Source organism: Mesocricetus auratus, unplaced genomic scaffold, assembly GCF_017639785.1.
Source record: "Mesocricetus auratus isolate SY011 unplaced genomic scaffold, BCM_Maur_2.0 Super-Scaffold_100010, whole genome shotgun sequence".
In the NCBI taxonomy this organism is placed as follows: Eukaryota; Metazoa; Chordata; class Mammalia; order Rodentia; family Cricetidae; genus Mesocricetus; species Mesocricetus auratus.
In genome coordinates, this window is record NW_024429194.1 from 26,805,395 (window position 1) to 26,829,247 (window position 23,853).

The 23,853-nt window shown below is 42.4% G+C and overlaps 1 protein-coding gene across 2 annotated transcripts in view; it reads left to right on the forward strand.

Moving 5' to 3' along the window:
* Window positions 1-23,853, forward strand: part of Col4a4 (collagen type IV alpha 4 chain) — a 112,481-nt gene that overhangs the window by 60,215 nt on the left and 28,413 nt on the right. For both annotated transcript variants that reach the window (XM_040753220.1, XM_040753219.1), the window contains 16 exons: window positions 547-710; window positions 1,341-1,413; window positions 2,392-2,498; window positions 3,032-3,215; window positions 4,465-4,533; window positions 6,762-6,869; window positions 8,455-8,673; window positions 9,323-9,484; window positions 11,309-11,479; window positions 12,571-12,714; window positions 14,256-14,363; window positions 15,217-15,398; window positions 16,825-16,888; window positions 17,992-18,066; window positions 21,809-21,916; window positions 22,617-22,724. In XM_040753220.1, the coding sequence (XP_040609154.1) occupies window positions 547-710; window positions 1,341-1,413; window positions 2,392-2,498; window positions 3,032-3,215; window positions 4,465-4,533; window positions 6,762-6,869; window positions 8,455-8,673; window positions 9,323-9,484; window positions 11,309-11,479; window positions 12,571-12,714; window positions 14,256-14,363; window positions 15,217-15,398; window positions 16,825-16,888; window positions 17,992-18,066; window positions 21,809-21,916; window positions 22,617-22,724 (2,046 nt within the window). The remainder of the gene's footprint in view (window positions 1-546; window positions 711-1,340; window positions 1,414-2,391; window positions 2,499-3,031; window positions 3,216-4,464; window positions 4,534-6,761; window positions 6,870-8,454; window positions 8,674-9,322; window positions 9,485-11,308; window positions 11,480-12,570; window positions 12,715-14,255; window positions 14,364-15,216; window positions 15,399-16,824; window positions 16,889-17,991; window positions 18,067-21,808; window positions 21,917-22,616; window positions 22,725-23,853) is intronic.

A 23,853-nucleotide genomic window follows, 5' to 3' on the forward strand; every position in this document is an offset into this window, starting at 1 on the left:
TTAATTTTGTTTTCCTCAGTAACAGATTTAAAAAAAAAGACTTTCCATTATTCACGAGAATTTTAGGTTAGGTTTGGGTGAGTTTAAGGCACAAAATGTGATTCCATTTATTTAGAAATTGTGCACCCATTCCCAATAGACCATGCTACAGGTACATCCACCCGACGCCCAATGCTTCATTTCAACCCTCCTGTAACATGCTTTCTCCTCACATAGACTATGCCATCTACCCTTCTACCATGCTCCATGCTCTATCCCCAGTCACATTTTCTCATCCTACATAGGCCATGCCTCAGATCCCATCCCGCTGCATTCTATACTCCAGCCTCTTACCACATGGTCTCATTCCACATAGCCCATGCCACAGACCCCATTCTGCCACGCGGTGTGCCCCAGTCACATGCCACACAGTCCCATTTTTCTGTGATAAGAATTGTGCAATGCAGACCTACTCCTTTTCTGGTCACACTGTCTTTTGTAGTAAAAAAAAACTTACTGGGGTTTTGTCAGGAGCTATGTCAAAGCTGACTTTATATCTCTGCCTAGGAAATGAGGGACTCTGTGCCTGTCCACATTGTCCCATGAGACCCCCTGGCCCTCCAGGACTTCCTGGAAGACAAGGAAGTAAAGGAGACTTAGGGCTTCCTGGATGGCCTGGAGAGAAAGGTGATCCAGGCCAGCCTGGTGTTGAAGGACCTCCAGGGCCACCAGTAAGTAACTCCTACTGATAATAATCTCTTCAGTTAAACAAGACAGACGCAGAGAGAATTTAGCATGTTCCTTTCTAACTTAATGTGTGATATGCATTTTGTGTTTTGAACCTATAAACATCTTAATGACTAAATGACCTAATGACTTTCTTGTGTCCATCCATCCATCCATCATCCATGCGTTTATTTAACTGATTACTATTTATTAAGTATCTACTATATCCCAGGCATGATTCTAATTTTCTAGGGTCGTAAGAGCTACTATGTGGGTGCTGCTAGCCAAATGGGTATTCCCTGCAAAAACAGGAAGTGTTTTAAGCACTGAGCCATCTCTCCAGCCCTCACTCCATGATGTCTTAATTGTGGTGAACTGCTAAGATAAAAGAGGCATTGATACATTTCTGCTAAGATACAGACTTTACAAAGACTTTTAGCACCAAGAACTTAGGGTTTTATATAATAGAAGCATTCTGAAAGGTGAGAAATGGGTAAAATGGAGAGTGTCAAACCAAGACCTTTAAACAAGAGCTTTAGAGGAGAGGAGAAGGTATGAGCCAGACAAGAATATCAATGACCTCTTCCCTATCAAAATTAACCTAATGCACAATTCTTAATTTTTTCTTCACCAAGGGAAATCCTGGTGCCTTGGGGCCACCTGGTCACAAAGGGGCAAAGGGTGACATGGTCACATCAACAGTGAAAGGTGAGCGTGACTGATCACCTAGCCCTCTGACATTTTATGAATGATCTATGGGCATCCACTTGCATTGATTTCCCCAGTGACTGCAGGTCAATTGTATATAACTTAGGATTGTTCAGATTCCCCAAAGAGCATCTCCTAACCTTCACAGAAGGTGTGGGTATTCAGTACTGAATCTCCTACCTCTTATTTGAGAACATAAATGTCCCTTTAGTGACATACACAAATCTTCATTGTGATGAACTTAAGTTTGGGGCAAAAATCTCTTTTGACTTGCCTTCTGCTTGCTCACTGCACTGCGGTGTCCTCTATTAGTCAATGGCATTCCGATGACAAGTGACAGATGCTTATCTTGAGGTTGTTTGGGGAAATATGTAATTTATTGACCTACTAGACAGAACATAAAAATCTAGGTGTAGGGTTCTCACTGGAACAAACAGATATACGGTCTTGCATGGTGTCATGAAGCTCTCTCGGAATCCTTCATGTCTCATCGGTTCATGTCTGTTTGTTCCCACAAGTCTGTCTTTGTCTGGGCTATGTGACCCAGGAATACTATGCATAAGTCCTTGAAATCACAGATGCTATATCGGCTAGAGGCAGAGGAATAACTCCCGAAAGGACAGTAGAGTTGGGGCAATAATCTTACTGTCAACTCTCCCATCCACTAAGACCACGGATAGAAAGTTACATGCACTGACACTGAGGCAGGAAGTTCCCATGACATCCCTCCACAGATCACCTCTTTGCTAAAATAGGAGAAGAAGGATTTCTCTAATAAAGAGAGCCAGTAGTTTTGCAACTGCCAATCTTCCCTTTGTTTTTATAATGGTTTGGGTGACTTTGGGCAACTGAGTCACTCAGGGAATTTGACCACTCCCCCCAGAGTGAAACTCCATTACACTTAACTGAGTCCTTTCCTCTCTTCTATTTCACTCCCCATGTACGAGAGCTGACAGGTCTTTTGCCTCCTTTTCCCAGGACAAAAAGGAGAAAGAGGACATGATGGGCCACCAGGATTTCCTGGGCCACGTGGGCAAGATGGTCAGGATGGACAAGCTGGAGAAAGAGGGGATCCTGGGCCCCAAGTATGTGCAGCTCTGCTGTAGAATTTCATTTTCTGATATGTTCATACAAGCAAGCCAGGCAGCTATAGATCAGACTCACATGTAGTAGGAATAAAGACTCGTTGTATTTTTAGCCAAAGACATGGGGGGGTGATGGAGCCTATCTGGGTATCTTCTCATAAAGATGTAAGAAGTCAATTTCATACAAAAAACTCACTTGAGTTTTTCATTTGTGTGTGGATCTGCCACATCACTTGATTATAGGTTATATATGTTGTTAGCGGTTCTGCATACAAGTTCTTAGTCTGTTCCTAAGGTATAACACAATTCACTTTCTGTATTTGAGACACAGCATATATATCTGTATCACATATATGTATGTAAATATGCAAAGTATGAATATAAAATGTTAGGAAGACTCTAAATTGATTCTCTTAAGTCATGCTTACTTCAGAGCTACTGTCTTTTTAAATCTGGGCTTTTAAACATGCAGACTGATTTGAGTTCATTGGCTTTGTAACATTTACAAGAGGTATGTGACCTAACATTTCCAGGGTGACCACAAGGATGCGACCCCGGGTGAGAGAGGACTTCCTGGACTGCCAGGTCCTCCAGGGAGAGTAGGACCTGTGGGGCCTCCAGGACTGGGAATTCCAGGCCCACCAGGAGAGAGAGGCCAACCAGGAGAGCCAGGGCGTCCAGGCTTGAGGGGATTTGATGGCATGAAGGGCCAGAAAGGTAATTTTGTGTATTTGTATGATACGTTATTAATTGAAATCACGAAAACTAAAGGGGATTTTTGTCAGGCAGGCTGGCTAAACAGATTCCATCCAGGTGCTATAGAAATCTTGCAGGTTGTATGGCAACTAAAAGCATAGCATAACCAATGTTTAGAACAAGTCCCCCAAATTTAGAACAAGCCTCCTTGCTGCTATAGTTGTTGTCACATCTAAACTGCTTTTTATTAATTTCTAATTTTTCCCTATCAACGAATGCGTAGAGTCTCACTGTGTTTAAGTCAAGCATAAATTTTTAGACTCTTGAGATAATGCGATATATTTGGATGAAAGACACACTAGTATTGTCCATGAAAACACACTTGTAAGCATTTTAGGGAGAGGAAAAATGATGACATTTTAGGCATATCTGATAGCTATATGAACGTCGAAAATTACTTTCAGGGTTAAGGTTGACAGAAAGAGGTTTATTTAAGATTTTTTTCTTTTGTAACATGTATCACACCTTGCATATAGTGTTAACTGTAAAGTTTGGGGATAAAATGACTAGGTTTGGCTCGTTTAGACAACACATTAAAAAATGACTGCCTTTGTGGTATGAGACTCAGAAAAACGCAGTTTCATTTTTTTTATGTCTCACATTTCAGTTTGAAAGCACATGAAGTAATAAATGATGAGGATTGTTATAAAAGTGAAAGTTCAGGTTTTAGCAGGACATGAGGACTCAGAGAGGCACAGGCTTTGAGTTACTTTGCCAATTATACTGGGAATGACAGTACCTTCATCGCTGAGTCACTGGAAAAATGACACAATATGTCTTAAGAACCTGCCCCATAGAAATCTAAAAAACGGTGGCCGTCACTAACATCCAGCATAACCTGTTCATCAGTGTTACTCCCTGGTGTGCAAGAACTCAGTACTGAGTCCCAGGGATTCTTCATGGCCTGTCAACATTTTCTATCCATGGGCTTACAAACTTTCATTGATATTAATAATTTACACTCTCCAAGGTTATTAGAGCAGATACTTCTTAGAATCAATGCCTTTCTCATACCGCTTGTAACTGCTCTGGCAGCTGAGATGTGGGTTTAAGGAGAGATCTAGAAAGCTGGTCCAACGATGCCCCGACATGTCTCTTCCTCTGCACGCCAATGTACCGTGTGGAATATCTTGAAAGAGCTGTCACAGGGACTCACAGTGCATTCAGTAGTGCTCAGTTATCTGAATGTCACTCTTCTTTTCCTCTCCAGGTGACACCGTTTTTTGTAATGTAACCTACCCAGGGAATCCGGGCCCTCCAGGATTTGATGGACCTCCAGGTATCACCAGTGTAACATTCTTGTCCTCCACACTTTCCAGAGTAAAAGAAACAAAGTAAAAAAGAACAAAGACTATAGATAAACTCACATGAAATCCTCCCAGCCAGAGTACTTCTGAAATTAGTGTAAGGTCTTGAGGGACAGGAAACTAGGAGGAATGTTCCAGTCATTAGCTCCTGTGCCTTCCCCCACCCCCAGGTTTGAGTCCTTCCTGTAGGCTTTTCCAGATTTACCTTGGTTTCATCACCTGTCAGTTAACATGTATGCTCTTGAGAATTTTAAAGCTATATATTTAATCTCTTCCTGTGTCCCAAGAGTTGGAAATGCCACCTTCCTGGAGACTCTACCTTCCAAGAGAGACAGGTTCTGATTAGACAGAGCCTGAAACTGCTCTTGTAGCAACATCCCTGAATACAAGTCCATGCATTTGAGTCAATCTCTTGTTTTAGCTGAACAAACCACAGATCCATATTCATGTCTTTAAAGTTTACTTTGATTTTAAACCTTATTAAACTGTCGGTACCAGGACTATTAGTAAACATTGCCTTTCTTGTCCTACACAAGGATAGAAGAAGTCTGGGCAGACTGTTCAGTCAGTAAAATTCTTGCTATGCAAGAATAAGAAGAATCTGAGTTCAGATCTCTAGCACCCATGCAGCAAATTGAATGTTGAATATGGACATGTAATTCCAGAGCTGGGAAGGTGGATACAGACAGGGTCTTGGGGACTCTAGCAAACCAGTCTAGCTGAAGCTGTAAGTTCAAGATTCAGTGAGAAAACCCAAGAGAGAAAAAGGGTGGGGAGTTTGGTGGGTGGTGAGCTGGGAAGGCTCTGGGAGGAATTGTAGGAGGAGCAACCATGATCAGAATATATTGTATGAGTTTTTTCAATTCAAAAAGGAAAAAGAATAAATAAATAAATCAATAATCAATAAGAATCAGATAGAGGAAGGGTACCTGACATTGATCTCTGGCCTTTCTGTTCATGAGTACAAACACAAGACACACACAACCAACTGCATCTACAGGTTGAGTTGTACCTGACTTGCTGCTGTCTTCTGGAACCATTCATTTCCATCACAGTAATTCCAAACAGTTTGAGAACCTCAGTGAGCTGCAAGCACATACACACCTGTTCTGTGTCTTGTGAATCTGAAGAACCATGGGGACTCAGTCAATCTAGGACAGTGTGTATTGGTGTGACCCTGGTCCTAAGTTAAGTCCAGATCAGCAACATGTGTTCTATTGCAAAAACCAATGAGTGATCCTTTCATGGGGTTGCAGGAATGTAAGAGGGCAGGTCAAGTCCCCGAGAATCACTTCACAGCTCAGATTATACCATGCAGTTCATAGCTCATTGACCCAAATAGTTTCAAATCTATAATCTATTACGTAACTATGTTTGTGCACGTGAATGTGTGCATACATGCGTGTGTGCGTGTTTTGTGTGATTCATAATAAAAACAAAATCCTATTGACTAAAGTGAGTCATGTGACCAAGCTCCAACTCAAAGACAGGATCATGTATTCCACTCATCACAATGTAGCTATAAGAGTGTGGAGACTCAATTTTATACCTGTAGAGTGATAAACTTCTGGTTGGTTCTGTGAATATTCATTCCATTTTGCTGTTAACTTACTGGGGATGAATGAGAAACTTTGATTGTCTGCCAGAGTTTCCTAAGCTAACACTCCTGCTATTCCCATGGTATATACCCATGCACTTGTACCTCCTCCAAACTTCACGATTCAGAAGTTATGTTAGCTGTGCTAACAGGAGGAAATCGGGGACTTAAGATGGAATCCTGATTATTTTAGTAGGTACTCTACCTATGCTGTGTATACTGTAGGGCTCCTTTTGTACTTTCTCAGCAGGGTAGGCTCTGGCCACCACCTTGTCCTCCTAAAGAACAGGTTAGGCCTGTGGGTTTGTGTTCCAGATCTGCCACGGAAGGCACTAAAATTTGTGTGAATGGTGGTGCATGTGTGAAAAGCTCTCAGGAGGAATTCCTCATAGTACAGGTTCTGAGAAAATACCCTGAAACACTTACCTGGAACAGTGGCTACAGAATGTTTTTGTGAACCACGATGGAAAACAGTTTTATGTCCATAAAATTGGCATATTCCAGAAGACAATTAACACAGACACTCCCAAATCCCTTTTTTGTTGTCCCTGTCTAGTTTGTTTCTGTGTAATTGAATCTTTGTTTTATTTTTTTCTTGCTTAGGTCTGAAGGGGTTTCCAGGTCCCCCTGGTGCTCCGGGTATGAGATGTCCAGTCGGGCAGAAAGGCCAGCAGGGCAAACCAGGAAGGCCTGGAGTTCCAGGTCCACCTGGTGAGTGAAGGCTTCCTCTGCTTTGGGAACACTTGCATCAGGAATTTTTATATATTCCTAAAGATGAGCATCCTTAAGGGACTGGCAGGGGATGTGGAGATAATGGAGGAGATCCGGACATAATGGAGGAGTGGTTCTTGGGAAGGGACGGTGTGTGTGTGTGTGTGTGTGTGTGTGTGTGTGTGTGTGTGTGTGTGTGTGTGTGTGTGTGTGTGTGACATAGACCTCAGCTGTGCTGTGACATCTTGTAGATGAACAGAATCCTATGCAGCTGAGACTCCTTCCAGAGGGAACCCTTAGCTGCTGGCAGTCACGCGCTCACTGTGTGCTTGAATCCACTCAATCCAGAGCAGTGGCTGCCAGAGGAGGAAAATTGCTAGGAGGCTGGGCATAGTGGCACTCACCTGCAAGCCCAGCACTCCAGATGTGGAGGTAGGAGAATCACCAGGAGTTTTAGGCCATCCTGAGATATGTACAATGGTCCAGGGCAGCTTAAGCTACAGAGTGAGACCCTGTCTCAAAAATACAAACAAATAAATGTTAAAAAATTTTAAGGAGGATGGCAAGATGTTTCGATCAGAAAAATTTGCTTGCCACCAAGTCTAATGGCTAGAGTTCCATCCCTGGAACTGTCACAAGTTGTGTCCTCTGACTCCATGTGTGCACCTGCCTGCCTCCACAAATAAATAAATAAATTTAATTTTTTTTGTTTTTATGAGACAGGGTTTCTCTGTATTGTTTTGGAGGCTGTGGGTCCATCCCGGCCTCGAACTCACAGAGATCCGCCTGCCTCTGCCTCCCGAGTGCTGGGATTAAAGGTGTGCACCACCACCGCCCGGCTAAATAAATTTAAATTTTTAAGATTTTTTTTATCCATTTTATATATCAACTACAGTTCCCCCTCCCCATATCTCCCTCCAGCCCACCCCATCCACTCCTCAGAAAGGGCAAGGCTTCCCAAAGGGAGTCAACAAAGCCTGGCACAGTCAGTTGAGGCAGGACCAACCCCCCCCCAGCCCCGTATCAAGGCTGAGCAAAGCATCTAACCATATGCAATGGGCTTCAAAAAGCCACCTCATGCACTAGGGATAGATCCTGGTTCCACTTCCAGGGGTCCAGCAAATAGACCAGGCTGCAAAGCTGTTGCTCACATGCAGAGGGTCTGGTTCAGTTCCATTCAGTCTCCCCAGCTTGTTGGTCTAGCATTCATGAACTCCCACTGTCTCTGTGGGTTTCCCCATCATGATCTTTACATATCCCGCCTTACATAATCCCTCCTCCCTCTCTTCAACTGGACTTCTGTAGCTCAGCCAGGTGTTTGGATGTGGATCTCTTCATCTGCTTCCATCCGTTACTGGATGAAGATTCTGTTCTAAAAGATAAAACAACAACAGCAACAATAAAGAGCAATTGGTATCACTTATAGAGTGGCAAAAGAGTATTACCTATCAGTTCTCTAAAGTCATAGAAATTTTACCCGTTAAGTACCTCTGAAGCATGCCTCTGGTTTTCAATCAAAATATTGTCCTTATATTGTTGGTCTTATATTCATACATATAGCAGTTTTGTTGTGGTTGTTAAATAGGCTTTCGTGGTGACATGGGAGATCCAGGAATCGGAGGTGAAAGGGGGACCTCCCCTATTGGACCTCCAGGTCCACCTGGGTCTCCTGGAATGGATGGCCAGAGAGGAATCCCAGGAGACCCTGCATTTGGTTACCCAGGACCCCCTGGAGAAAGGGGTTTTCCAGGAGTGCCAGGCATTAAAGGACACAAAGGTTACCCGGGATGCCCAGGGTCTGAAGGTATGAAGTCTCTGGTCTCTCTTTGTTAAGGATGTCTGCTCAGCTTTGGCCTGATCCAGAAAGAATGTTTATACTTTGGTACTCGAGGCAGCGAGTGCATGTACGTTTCATGATTACAAATAGGCACTGATCACATCAGATAAACTTTTACCCATTGTGTTTCCTGTGCCCTCTACTGCTTGCAGTAGGCAGTTAGTTCCCACTGTGTGAAGTCTAGCCACTCAGGGGCTTGGCAGTGAGGCTTGGGGCTTAGCAGGCTCCAAGGAAGTCCAATAGAAATTTGATAAGACCTCCCATCAAATGTAAATTCATGGAGCACACATTGGGTGCATCTTATATATCTGGGTATAAATCTGCGACAGAGGTGAAGGGTGATAGAATGAATCTAGCCTATGATCTCTTGCTTCCCTAGCTAACCTGTTTGACATCCATAAGCTTATCAGGTAGCTCCCTTAGCAAGGCATGGTTTACACACTCACTTGGAGTTGTATCTATGATATGAAAATCCATATCCAATTCCAAGTGTTAGCTCATGGAGCCCAGAGTCAGAATCAACTCATTTATTTCTAGAATTGACATGCATGAGCGAGGTCATAGGCCATCTATACAGTGTTAACTCATGAATGTCCCTAATGTATCATTATTTCAGGTCCACCCGGCATCCCTGGATCTCCAGGTCTCAAAGGTCCCAAAGGCAGAGAAGGAAGTCCTGGGTTTCCAGGGATCCCAGGTCCTCCTGGCCACTCCTGTGAAAGAGGTGCTCCAGGGATCCCAGGACAACCAGGACTTCCTGGAGCTCCCGGAAATCCAGGTAAGTGCCAGCAGGGTGTCAAACCATGAAGTATCTAGATGTTCCCTACTTATGGTCGGAAAGTTTGCCTTTTGCTTACGTATGGATGCTGGCAGAAGCATGAGTACCAAGTCAGAGGCAAAGAACCTTTTATTCATGAGTTCCATATTGGCCTGTGTCACTTCTCAAAATTGTAGACAGGCAATATGTATGGAGCTGGCTGGAGGCTGCATACAGGGTGGGTTGCATTATATGTGAGCTTAGCAGCCTTCAAGCAGGCCTGCCTCATATCCTGAGGAAGTCATTCCTGAAGGTTGGTACCTTGCATTCTTGGCACAAGAATGAGTGTCTATCTTCTCACATGGGTGTTCAGTGGCTCCTCTAGTCCACTGGGCTGACTATAACAAAATGTCTTTGAGTAATTTATAAAGAACAAAAATTGATTAGTAGGAGGCTAGAAAGTCCAACATCAAGATACCAGGAGTTTTAACATCTGGCGAGAACCTCTTCCACATAGATGACACCTTCTAGTGTCCTCACACAAGCTATCACAGACCTCTGTTATGTTCACACTTAATCATCTTCAAAACTCTCTATTTCTTAATCCTCTCACATTGGTGGTTAAGATTCAGCATAACATCTCTGGAGAAGCACATTCGGTTTGTAGCTATCTCCTGTTGCTGGTTTTTATTTTTACTCTTTACTCTTTGGGTGCCTCCCAGCTCCCAAATAAATACACAGAGACTTATTCTTATGTATGAATGTCAAGCCTTAGCTTGGCTTGTTGCTAGTCAACTTTTCTTAAATTACCCCATCTACCTTTTGCCTCTGGCCTTTACCTTTTTCTAGTCTATATTCCTGTCTTTCCCTCTTACTCCATTGCTGGTTGTGTTACTGGGTGGCTCTCTCCTTCTCTTCTTCTCACTCCTCCCTCTTCTTTTCTTCCCCTTCTATTTATTCTCTCTGCCTACCAGCCCTGCCTTGCTATTTGTTGTTCTACTCTTTAGTAGACCAATCAGGTATTTTAGACAGGCAAAATAACACAGCTTCACAGAGTTAAACAAATGCAACATAAAAGAATGCAACATATCTTTGCATCATTAAACAAATATTCTACAGCATAAATGAATATAACACATCTTAAAATAATAATCCACAACAATCTCCAGTATGCTCTTCATTTCATTGACATGCATTCTGTAATGCATCTGTTGCTGCTTTTATCCAAATGCAAGATGCTCACTTGAAAAAAAACAGGAATGTTTGGGACAGAATTTGCTACTATGGCATCATCTCAAGCATCAATAATTCTGACTGTTCTGATTTGTACAAATCTTTCTTCACAGTTAACTGCCTAACCTGAAGTTCACTGGGGCAAAGGTTCAGAAATGCCAGGAAACTTCCTAAACTTCCTCCTCCTCTTCTCCCTTCTTTCCCTTCCTCTCCTTCTCCTTCCCCTTCTCCTTCCTCTCCTCCTCCTTCTTCATCTTCTCCTCCTCCAAATCCTCTTCTTCCTCTTCTCTATGTAGAACATATATAAGTACAGTTTTTGGCTTTCATCTCTGTGCCTTCATATTTTTAAAAAAGAACAAACTGTATCATCTTCATTAATTCTTACAGGGGATAAACATTCAGATGATCTGCCCCCACTTTTATAGCATCCGATAAATATGTTCTTAGGCAGAAGCAAAGTTGTTCCTGTTCCTTTAGCTGATAAATATTGTTTTGTTTTTGTTTAATATGCCTTGCGTACCTAGTTTAAGCTCTGTAGAATGTGTTTTTCCTGTGAATGGTTGAAGAAAGTTTTAAGTTTTCCAGACTCATGGTTGTTGTGCTTTGTCTCAGGTGCCCCAGGCTGGAAAGGCCAACGAGGAGACATGGGGCCTTCTGGACCAGCTGGGATGAAGGGACTCCCTGGCCTTCCAGGCCTCCCAGGAGCAGATGGTCTCCGAGGTCCTCCTGGGATTCCAGGTCCCACTGGGGAAGATGGCTCACCTGGCCTTCCAGGCCCAAAGGGTGAGTAGTGGTCTCCCAATAATTCTCCCGATCTCATTAACTCAAAATCAATGTCAAATGAAACTAGTTAGGTAAGGTTTACACTAATAGAATGTATTAGTTAGCTTAATTTTGCCCTCTCCTTTCAGATGTAGCTTTTCCTCTCTGTGTTATTCTTTCTAGTGACAGAATGTTCTGGTGCCAATAAATTAGTAAAAGTCCTTGGGATGTTGGGCTCACAGGACCCTTCTGCACGGATGATATCATTAGGTCAGGGCTAACACATTTCATTTTGGATAGGACCTCTGCCCTCATCTTTCCTCTTAGGGCTCTTAAAACATGATGGGGTTAGGACCCCCCCCCAAACAACAGTGTTTACATGTTAGGTCTATGGGTCGGGAAATTAGGAATGGGTGGAAAAACACGGATATTGTAAGACCACAGTCAGGTTCAAATTAACGACTTATTTTCAGCTTGAAGTATTAGGCAGGAATTTGTATCACTGGATGACCAGGAACATGAAAGAACCACATTAGCTATTGTGGATGTCGGTTCACACAGGCCTGTCGAAAGAAAACTCAAAGACACTTTAAGAGTGAGTTTAGCCTTTGTGACTGCAGGGGACCTCAGCTTCCAGGAACTGAAGCAAGTTCCCTGTGACCAGGGCACTTTGATTTTTCTCTGTATTTACACTTTAACCAGTTGATTACCATATCTCAGAACAATTGGAATGAGGCTTCCAAAAGGACAATGGCATGCTCAAAGACTCGACACCTAGGTACCATTGTTTTCTGTGGTTTCCTGAACCAAGTTCTGCATAGGAAATTCCCATACAAAGTTCACATAGGGGAGCAAAAGGTATCCAGTAGGTGGGGGCCATGGGAGGATGGGAGGAAGAGGGAACTGGGATTAATATGGAAAATAAGATTGTACTAGTTTAAATAAAAATTTATATATAAGAAAGGTATCGGGTCATCAAAGAATGGATTAGTCTAGGTGCTAGCTCTGTGTGACTAGGGCTGCCATCACTGTGGTGCCAGGCCAGCACGATACAACTACAGCTAGCTGTAAAGTGCTTTCCTTCCTAATACTCCTTGTTCTCATTTTATCAGGACGCCCAGGGCTTCCAGGCTACCCTGGCTTTCCAGGAGAGAGAGGAAGGTCAGGCCCGGATGGACAACCTGGGAGAAGGGGAGAAATCGGAGAGAAGGGCTGGCCTGGCTCACAGGGAGACCTGGGAGAGAGAGGTGCCAAAGGCAAGTGGGTTTAGCAGCATGGGGGTGGGGTGCTGCATGAGCTTATTCCCAGGGTTTGATCAAATGCTATCAACATGTTTCTGCATTTCTGTGGTTCTGTGATGTCTTAGGAATTTGTTTTCCTTACCTTTCTATCATATTACATGTAACTAAGGTCATTGAATCACTCTCATGACGGAGATGCTAACAAGGGGTCCTTAATGCATTGATTTACAGATACAGGGACACACATCTGTAAAGAAGGTTTCAGGCTTTGGAGGCCATGTGGCCTCTGTGACAGTACTACAGCTTGGCCTTGGCACATGGAAACCACCAGAGACAACACACAAGCAAGATAAAATTGAAAATTGGAACAAAATTTTAGTTGTGGACAATGGAATTTGATTTGCATATAAATTTCACAAATATTTAATTTCCATAAGATATTGTTTGGGTTTTATATTTTGAATCCGTGCCTCCCCCCTCCCCACAACTATTTACAGTATAGATGTTTTCTTTGGCCTCTCAGCTGCTGCTACAGGAGAGAAAGTAGCATTTCTAGCAGAAAAATCAATGCCCAACAGTCTTTAGAAGGGATGTTTTTAAATCTTAAAGATCTCTGAGAAAATGATCTCCAGTTTTATTCAAATGACCTTTTCTTCTCAGTTCTTCAATTCCATAGTTATTTTGTTTGTTTGTTTGTTTTATCAGCCTATAAACTACATGGAATTAAGGAATTTAAAAAGATAAGGATCAAAAGTCTCTTTGCTACATTAAGACAATTGATGTTTGCAGATAATTCATCTTGTACTACCAGTCATTCCACTGAGAATTAGTAATTAGATCAATGCTAACATTGCAGTTGTCAACTCTCCTAAAATGCTCCCTGAGGAAAATCCCAGCACTGACAGTGTTTGTCAATGACAACTGTGCAAATACACCCCCAGCACCACAAACACTCTCACTACTGCTGACGTCAAACTACTAATGCTATAGCCATTGGTTCACCGGATTCTCTTTCAGCAAGCAACTCTCATCATGTTGGTCTGCTAAACCTAGCTCAGCTCAGTGCTTGGTTGGGGCAATGTTTCCAAATAAGCTGGAACATGTTGCACATTTCCTACGTTTTGTAAGTCTGTATGTGGAGAACCAGATTGAAATATGTGTTTGTTCCTTTAATATAAGGAGCAGAAAAAAAAAGGGTGGTGAGGGAGACAGGTATGGAACACTGGATGGACGTGTGCGATGGAAGATTCAGAGTCTATGGGGTAAACAGTCTTGTGGATGATAGCATTACAAAGGCCTTTAACTCATGGAGGATCCTGAGAGATTTGGGTTGAATGTTGCAAATTTACTCTGTGCACCAACTGCATCCCTGTCCCGGGGTGGACAAGTGGTGACAAGAAGGGAATGTTCCGTCTCTGGTACTGATAATGAGGGACCCATTAATACATTCTAGTGGAGGTAGATGGGATTTATAAATGAGGTGACATGCAGAGAAGATGAGGTGCATACGTAGCATGTATATGTTTGTCTTTGTCTCATATAAGTAACATTTACAGGAGACAGAGGACCTCCCGGCGATGCAGGAGAAATAGCCATCATTTCGAAAAAGGGAGATCCTGGAGAAACTGGGCCTCCAGGAGATGATGGGTTCCCGGGACAGAGAGGTAAATGCTTGAGGTTGTTCAAACTTATCAAACAAGTTGCAGTTTTATAGCTCATTCAGGCAAACCCAGATATTAGGCAACGTTCCATCCAACAGAGAAGTAGGAAAGGTCATTTCTTAACTGTAATTACACTCTGCTAAGTTTTCCAGCAACATTTTGGCTTTTCCATGCTAAAAAAATAGTTGGAGTTCACATGTATTTATAGTTTTGGATATTCCAAACTAGGACCAAGGTAAATGACTGTCTCCAGGTTTAAAGCCACTCTGTTTGGGAAGCTGTTGTAAATATCTGGAGCTACCTGTGTCATTTTGACCAGTCCCTTTCTAAGAAGAGTGTGAATATAAATCACCTAGGGATCTTGTTTAGTTACACACCCCGAATCTACAGATCTGGGGCTATCAGGGACCCTATTTTTTCTGAAAAGCATTCCAATGACATGCTGCTGGTCCTCTGAAACACAGCAGGGCAAGGCTTTTCACAACTTAACTTGTGCTTATTCTCGAGTTCAGGGTTGATCTTTTGGGACTGTATCTCGGGTTTCTCTTTACCTAGCCATTAGGAGAAAACGCTTTAATGTCTCTGGGTTGAATTCTTCTTCATTTCTGAGGTATGCATGCTGGAGCTAATGACCTTGGCTATTCCCTCCTTCTACCCATGTCCTCAGCCTATTCCTGTCAGCTTCTTTCATAGTGAGGCTGCCAAAGACAGAAACCACAGATGTGGCTTGGAGAGAAGCCAACCTCCCCAATTCCATTGTCTCAGTCTTTTACAAGTAGAACTGAGCCATTCAGTATTATCTTCACTTAGTCTAAGATTTCAGTCAAGGAGTCTGTAACATGTTCAACTTCAACAGGTGATAAAGGAGGCCCAGGGATGCATGGGGGAGGAGGAGATCCCGGAAGAGATGGACCACCTGGACTACACAGAGGGCAGCCTGGGATAAATGGGCAGCCTGGGCCTCCGGGCCCCCCTGGCCCTCCAGGTGCACCTGGACCAAGGGGAGTCATTGGTTTTCCGGGATTTCCAGGTGACCAGGTGAGGGACTGCTCCTGTAAGAGGGGAGAAATAAACTCTTTCTGCTCTCAGGATCCCAATTCAGAATTTGCCAGTATGTGCCTTGTCTTTAATGGTTATTTGAGAGTAAGAGGCAGCATTGTAATGAGCATTCTTCCTACCAGCCTGGTCCCAGAGCTGTGTCAACCCCAAATAACACACAGAGACTCTATTAGTTACAATGCTGTCAGCCAATGTCCAGGGCTTCTAATTAGCTAGTTCTGTCTTAAGTATTAACCCATGAATATATATATATATATATACATATATATATATATATTACGGTATTCGAAGCTATATAGGGAAAACAATATATTTATTTATCAGAGAGAGAGAGAGAGAGTCGCACAGACCAGGGGTTAGAAGCGTGGCTGGCTTCCAGGAGAAAAAGGGAAGCCCCTTTTCCTTTCACTTCCTTTTATCTCTACCTTGACCCTGCCCTGTTGGGTTGATAGCTTTGTGGGGTTCACTCCTACATATATATATGATCCTATAAGGGCCTATCTTTCCCATAATGCCATCCTGACGAGTCCTCTCTTCCTGGGATCATATGGCGACCCTCCTCCCTTGACTACATTTCCCAGATTCTCCTTGAGTCCTAGTCCACCTATCTTACTTCCCTCTTGGCCAACAGTGCTTTATTTATCAACCATTAAGACAAACATATACACAGAAGGACTTCCCCTATCACAGCATGAAGAAAGAAAGACATCTTCTGGAAGGCGATGACACAACTGACATTTCCAAGTAGGGCTCAGAACTGGCTGTCCTGCTATAGATGAGCAAGTCATGTAATTCACACACTCCAGCCCAGGGCTAAATAACTTGTAAATCATAGAGACTTGCCTCTTGGCTGGTGCTTTCTTTATTGGTACAAAAAAAAGTCATCCTGAACACTACCCAAAATCTGGTTTCCAAGCCTTCCCATCTGTTTGAAGATTTCATATATTTTACTTCAAATGCACTTGGCCCTTATAATCATGAGTAACATTCCCCTTGAGAAACCAGAAAATATAATGTAGTAACTTGTAACATACTTCTGGAAAATGTATAAAGTGGTTGACTTTCCATCTTTTGGAATAAAAATGGATCTTTAAAATTTATGTTACAACACGTCTTTCAATATTTTATTTTATGTCAACTGGCTTGATCAAACTGTAAATTCAAATTTTGTGACATGGTTACTCTTTGGTAATCATGCAGAGAGAATTCTGTGCTTTCTGCTGAGATGAATAGCTCTAATTCTGTAGGAGTTTTACCAGCTCGTAAAGCACAGACACAGTTAGTAATATTCTAAAAGGACGTTAACAATTACAAACACCAAGTTGGCTGCAGAAAACTGTAGCATGTTTGTGCCATTGTGGGGAAAACCCAACTAGGGTCTTATTTTTGTTCCATTAATTGCCAGGGTGATGTAGGTTCTCGAGGACCCCCTGGATTCCCAGGAGATGATGGAGCAAGAGGACCTAAAGGTATGGGCTTGGAAAATGTTCACAGCTATCAAGCTCAGAGTTCTGGGAGTCATAACCCTATAAGTAAGCATCTTTTTAGTGATAACATGCATCACACAAGTGAGAACTCAGCAACGACTCTTCTTGACAGTGGAACACTGAAGCTTCAAAGGGTTCTCACTTTCTGCCTGGGTCAAAGGTACCTAGATGGGATGCAGCATGCCTGCAGGCTCTTCCTCTCCATGACAGTCTCCAAAGCTGCCCATGCAGTGACCATAGCTTCTCAAATTGCAGCCAGTACAACTTACCAGATCAGCATCTCTAGAGTGTCCACTTTGACTCAGAAACCCGGTGTTCCATAGGAACCAGTGACTCAGTTAAGGAGTCCCTCTGTTCAGCTACTGGGATTCTTCTTATAAGAATTGTAGAACATAAAATCCCTACCAGATGTTAATTGTTTACTTTAGAATTCTCAATCCAGATATAACTTATAATCGAATTATTTTTATCCTTAATTAAAGATAAGAAGTTTCTTTTTTCAGAAAGGGCCATATCATGTTTTTTCTTTTCCTTTGTGGGGTAGAGTCTCAGCAATAACTACTCAGTAACATCTCAATAAAACTTTATTTGTAAAATAGCTGCAGACTGACTCAATAGACCTGAGCCTATTGAGTTGTGCCCATAACCATATTGCCTTGTAAACACAACAGAAATTATATTCTTCACAAGTCAAGATCCTTAAAAAAAGGCTAAGTTTTATTTACCTTTTGACCAGACAAACAAGCAAATAAACTGGAGTCATAATATCTTCAGTGTTTGCATACAACATTCAAAAGTTTGATTGTCTTGGTAACCTCCACAGGCACCGGGCATTCGCATGGCATACATGTGCACATGCAGGCCAAACACCCATACACATGGAATAAATCTTTTAAAAATCATAAATCACACATATATATATATATATATATATTCATTGTTCTTCTTTAGGAACAAAAAATAGTTTTTAAAAAATCCCCTGGAAAATCCAAGGTTAGATTGTGAAGAGAAATACCATGGAAGTTACTTATGCGAGACCTAACAATATTTTCCCAACTAATGATCTTGTATTGTATCATTCACAGGAAACAAAGGTGACCCTGCCAGTCAACATGGTCCACCTGGTCCAAAGGGTGAGCCAGGTAGCCCTGGATACCAAGGTATAGATCCACATTTTTCCTATCATAAGAAAGACTTAGTTTAAAACAAAATGTAATTACTCTGACAGTTATCATTGGAAATGATCCCATCAATATTTTCTTTACCATTTGCTCATTAATGTATGTACCAAAATGATTCTGTGTGGCACTGTTGTAGCATCCTTCACCCAGAAGTCTATCAGGACCAGGCACTAGGGATTCTCAATATATTCCCACAATGGCCCCTGTGACAAATACCATTGGTACAGCAATACACTCCCTTCTGCATACTCCTATTGACTATTCAAATATTCAAAGTGAATACTCAAGCATTTAAAATTCAGATTATTTTGCCATCTCTGTCATTTTAAGATGACTAAAGTTATACTGGAAGCCACCTTTCTCCCACAGATAGCAAGGAGCTTGCACATAAACAAGGTGAATTCAGATTTGCACTTTGGTTTGGGCCCTGCAGAAAAATGCACCAATATCTAAAATATGCTTGTTCCTTCCCACAGTAAGTCTTCTGCTAGGAACATATCTGAAGTTAATAATCAGGGAAGTGCAAATAGATACACGCACAGGGTAAACACTGCACAGACAGAGTGAACATCTACCGCAGATGGCCGGTTATGTCTCTTATGCCCACGTGCAATCAGTCAGTAATAACTGGACGTAAATCTAGGCTTGGATTGACACAGTTTCCTTGTAAATTAAGACTTTGTATTTAGAATGCCTTTGTCGCATTTTCTTTTCTACTGCTGTCACAAACACCATGATCAAAAGCAACCTGGGGAGGAAAGGGTTTATTTCACCTTACAGCTTTCAGAGTCCATCATGAAAAGAAGTCAAGGTAGGAACTCAAGGCAGGCACCTGGAGGGAGGAAGTGACGCATAGGTCACGGAGGAGTGCTGCTTACTGGCTCGCTTCCCATCACTTGCTCAGCCTGCTTTTTTATAGAACCCAGGACCAACAGCCCAGGGGGTAGCACCACCCACAGTGGTCTGGGTTCTACCACATCAAGAAAATGTCCCCACAGACTTGCCTACAGGTCAGTCTTATAAGACTCTCAATTGAAATTCCCTCTTCCTAGATGACAAAACAAAACAAAAAAAGCCTAGCCAGGACATCCATGCATCACCTTGAAGTTCCATTTGACAGGAGCCATGTTTTGTTTCCCAAAATAGAATTTCTAATCAGAACATCCAATGAAAGTCACTCACACACTGAAAACACCGTACACAGCATCAGCATGGGTGACTTCACTATTGTGAAGTCAGTCAAACAATAAGAAATGTTCTTGTGCTTCTGAGTATAAACCCTGATGATATAGAATTTTCCAGGCTCAAAGTAGCACAAACTGGGGGCATTTTATGTTACCTAGTATTTTAAGTTGAAAGCTGTAAGTCTGAGGTTAATTTTTGCCGAGTCAAGCTTTTCCAGTGAATCTGCCTGCCTTGCCGTGCTTGATCTGGGGGCCTGTGGTCATCAGTGTTTAAATTGCTCTGGTCTGTTGTTTGCAGTGGCTTCAGCTTTGAGTTTTAAAAAATTTGTTCTGTAATTAATCAGCACAGAATGTTGATACTCTATTTTCCTTGGCTAGAACGTCCTGCACTGCACTAGAGTGAACTCAGTGTAGATGTATAGAGAGAGCATAACTGACTCCAGGATTATGTAAGGCTGTACTGAGTCAACCCTAACCCCATCCATCCACTCCAACTCCTATGGAAATATAGTGCAAATTACTCCCAAAATCCTGCTCTCAACACAACCATACCTTCGGAATGCAGTTATGAATGCCTGTTTTGGCAACCAGAGGGGACAATGGTAATGCCATGTGTCCCCTGCAGGAAGATGTTTGGAATCAATCAGATGACACAGAGCATGGCTGGAGGATAGTAAATTCCATCGGTTGCCAGGAACAGGCATCTGTTAGTTTAGGGTTGTAATGAATACTACCATCTATGGATTTGGAAATACAAAAGTTTATATTTTATTTGAAAATTCAGCCATCAATTTTTCAGCATAGACTATTGGTTTGCTACAAATTTCAATTAAAGTTACACATGTAAATAAGCATATGGAAAAATAACCATCTTTCAAACAAATAAAATAAATACAATTTAAAGTGCAATCAGGGCTCTTTAGGGGAACATACCCAGTAAATTATATGTTACATATGTTATAATACAATGTGTAAGTATCACACATAATATAGTAATATGCATTACAAAAAGGATTATTTGATTGGTTACACAGGAGAGGGTGGGTAGTCTAACTGTCAGATCACTGGAGAATCTGAGAATTCAGTAGTTGCTCAGTCCATGAAACTAGATGCCTCAGCAATCCCAATATGACTCTGAGGGCCTAGAGGATGCTTGGAGAACCCCTGTGCATCTGCTCTGCACATCAATTGAAGAGGAAACCTCTTCCTGATAGATATGGACTGCTAGAATCTCCAGAATAATTGCAAATTACCCAAAACAAAGTCTTCAGAGAGATCATGGCTCATTCTCAGGGTGTTGTTTCTAGAGCTGGGGGTAGGTGACAGGTGGGGTGGTGGTTGCAAGTAAAGTATGTCCTCCCAAGCACAGGCAGCCTGTGTCAAGAACCAAATGTAGAATGACCTATTCCACAAGGCCTAGAGGGCAGCCAAGCTCTTCTCCGGAGGTAGTCACAAGAAAGGGATCATTAGAGACCTTAAATTTTTATTTATTATTTTAATTTCAGAGACACACCCATTGGGCACAATGCGCTACTCTGGTGGGGGTTCCTCCAAGGACAACAGGGTGGGAGTGGACTTGAGTCTGCAGTGAGCATTTGATGATCTTTGGGACTGTTATTAATTTTCTTGGCTGCCACGATGTTATGTCAGCAACATAGGAAGATTTCAGGCTTAGCTCCCAAAGCATTTTGGGATGGAATTCCACACTGTTTAGTTTTGCTTTAAGATCCTTTAGCATTTAAAAATGCATTTTAGGCTAAGCCCAAACATCACACTATTTATCAAGAAATTCCATTCCTGGGACTTTTTCCTAAGGAAATAGTTCAAAAGGAGAGAGCATGGATAAAGATCTATAAACGACAGTGGGATAGGGGGTGAGTATGATCAATGCATACATGTGTGAAATTGTCAAAGAATAAATAAAAGATTATACATGTGTATAAAGATCATTATGCCTAGCAGCAAAAAGAATTTGAAGTACTTGATTGGCCAGCAGCAGAGGAAATTAGATTGATTAGTTTAAATAAGATTGAATCAAGAAGCTATCATTTGAAAATGATAAACTATGGCAAGCTTGGGAAACTGCTACTGATACAGCACTAGTTTTAAAAAGAGAAAATGAAATTGTGGGTATTGACAGTATGTATGTGTACATATGGAAGCCTGTGGTAAGGTGACAGGAGGATTATGGGAGTTTTGTCATCAAATCTTCTTTAATCGTGTCTTCTTTATCAATAGAAAAGAGTCTAAATACAACAAGAACAAAAAACAAGCAAACCCACAACAGCGTGAGGCTTGAAGTCAACTGTTAGAGAGCCACTATTTCAAAGAGTGATCTATCACTAACGGGATTTTTTTTTTTCGAGACAGAGTTCCTCTGTATTGTTTTGGAGGCTGTCCTGGAACTAACTCTGGTAGACCAGGCTGGTCTCGAACCCACAGAGATCCTCCTGCCTCTGTCTCCCGAGTGCTGGGATTAAAGGCATGCGCCACCACTGCCCGGCTCACTAACAGGATTTTGATCTTACCTTCCTTAGGACATCCTGGAGCCCCTGGAGAGCAAGGCTTTCCTGGAGGTGAAGGATCTAGAGGACCACCAGGCAGACCTGGACAGCCTGGCTCTTCTGGACCACCAGGGTATCCAGGTAAGAAACCTTGGAAATGCCTGAGCATTCGGAAGATCTGCTCTTCTGTTAGAGCCTGTCTGCCTCCCGAACCCTGCCGGGCACAGGGCATGCGCACTTATCTCTTCATCACCCAACGCCAGCCCGACTTCACAGGATTGCACTAATGACTTTACCTCAAGCTGCTTTGGCAAAGTGCCAGCTCTGCACCGGGCACAGAAGGTGACTGGCAGCACAGGCCATTTCTTCTCATCCCTTTGTCATTTTTGAGGCTGTCCTAAAGCTACATCACATATACAGTTCTGGGCTTTTTTTTTTTTTTTTTTTTTTTTTTTTGGTTTTACGAGACAGGGTTTCTCTGTATTGTTTTGGAGGCTGTCGGTCCAGCCCAGCCTCGAACTCACAGAGATCCGCCTGCCTCTACCTCCCGAATGCTGGGATTAAAGGCGTGCGCCACCACCGCCCAGCCAGTTCTGGACTTTAATCATACTTTTCCTTTCAAGTCAGGGGGGGAAAACCCCAGCTAAAATCATGACTGGCAACTTCAACTGTTTGAAAGTGCATCTTTCTGAAATTAAGTATTTGTCTCCTCATGTAGGAAAAAATATGTAGAAAGTATGTAGAAAGAAAAAGTAATAAAACTGTGTCCCTGGTTACTTGTATATTACCAGGGAATGTTGTTTACATATCACTGTCTGAAAATTTTCTCTCCTGTTCCCAGGTGATTCAGGGATGCCTGGACCGAAGGGCCATCCTGGAGAAATGGGAGACCCTGGGCCAAGAGGTTTCCCAGGAGCTATAGGGAGACCAGGTCCTCCTGGAGTAAAAGGTAAGCGGGGAGAATGCTCAGCCCTCCAGACAGCTCCAGCCCACTTCGGGCAAAGTCACAGCTCCTTTCCTGGGCTCTGCTTGATCAGCAAGGACCCCACCGGTAGCTCCGCCTCCCCACAGCAGTGTGTGAGGCCATGCCCATCTTCACTTGCCTTCCTTTGGGGAATATCCAGGATCTTGGTGTTTCCATCCTATTGCTCTGATGGCATGTTGCTTGTGTCTGTCATGATGTTCATGTGTCTCCATTTGCCCCCACTTATAACGGAGCTCTTTATATGCCCTAAATTCTGTGTTAGGTGTTGGGTGTCATTTTAAAGAAAATATGCACGACTCCAGACTATTTCATAAAAAGAGAGACAGGTGCGGCGCTAACACCATAGCAGTTGGATTTAGCTTCTACTCTTTTAATGCCTAACATGTGAATTATATTTTCACAAATGAACCCTTGGGAGACACAACCCATGTCCAACCCTACCTGGTAAGCATTTGAACCCTTCAAATTGGTAAGAAAGGCATTAGGTAGTGATCTCCTGCATCCCCAAGAATGAAATTTCAGAATTAAAGGCATACTTGTCTATATTCAGTTATTATAAACATCTTCATAATAAACAAACAAAAGTGAAATCAAAACATCTTTAAAATCAGCCTTGAACTCTGTGGCTAAATCACTTGCTGGACAGAGCAGAGCCATTGAATGATGGAGAGACAGAAGGAGAATTTCCCAGAAGCCCTGGAGTCACTCATCTAAACCTGATCAGGGCATGGCAGTCACAGAAGGGAAGGGGTGTAGCACTAGGGTTCCCAGGTACACTTTAACTAGCAGAAACAGCTTGGTAGTCATTCAGCTTTTTAGGCACTGTTTGTGATTAGAAACTTAGAATTGCAGGAATGCCCATTTCTTGAGTTGCAGGATGCTGTAAGCACTCTCTGTCCGTCACATTTATAGAGCATATAGGGCATGCTGTGTTTTTTATAGATTAAAAACAGAAGAATGGCTTTTAACCTTGCTAGTCCATTATATGAAATAAAAGCACAGTAAAAAGAATAAAATGTTTTCAACACTGTGGGTATTGATTAAGAAAACATTCAGAAATAGGGGAGTTGTGGACACTGAAGAGGATGGCAGG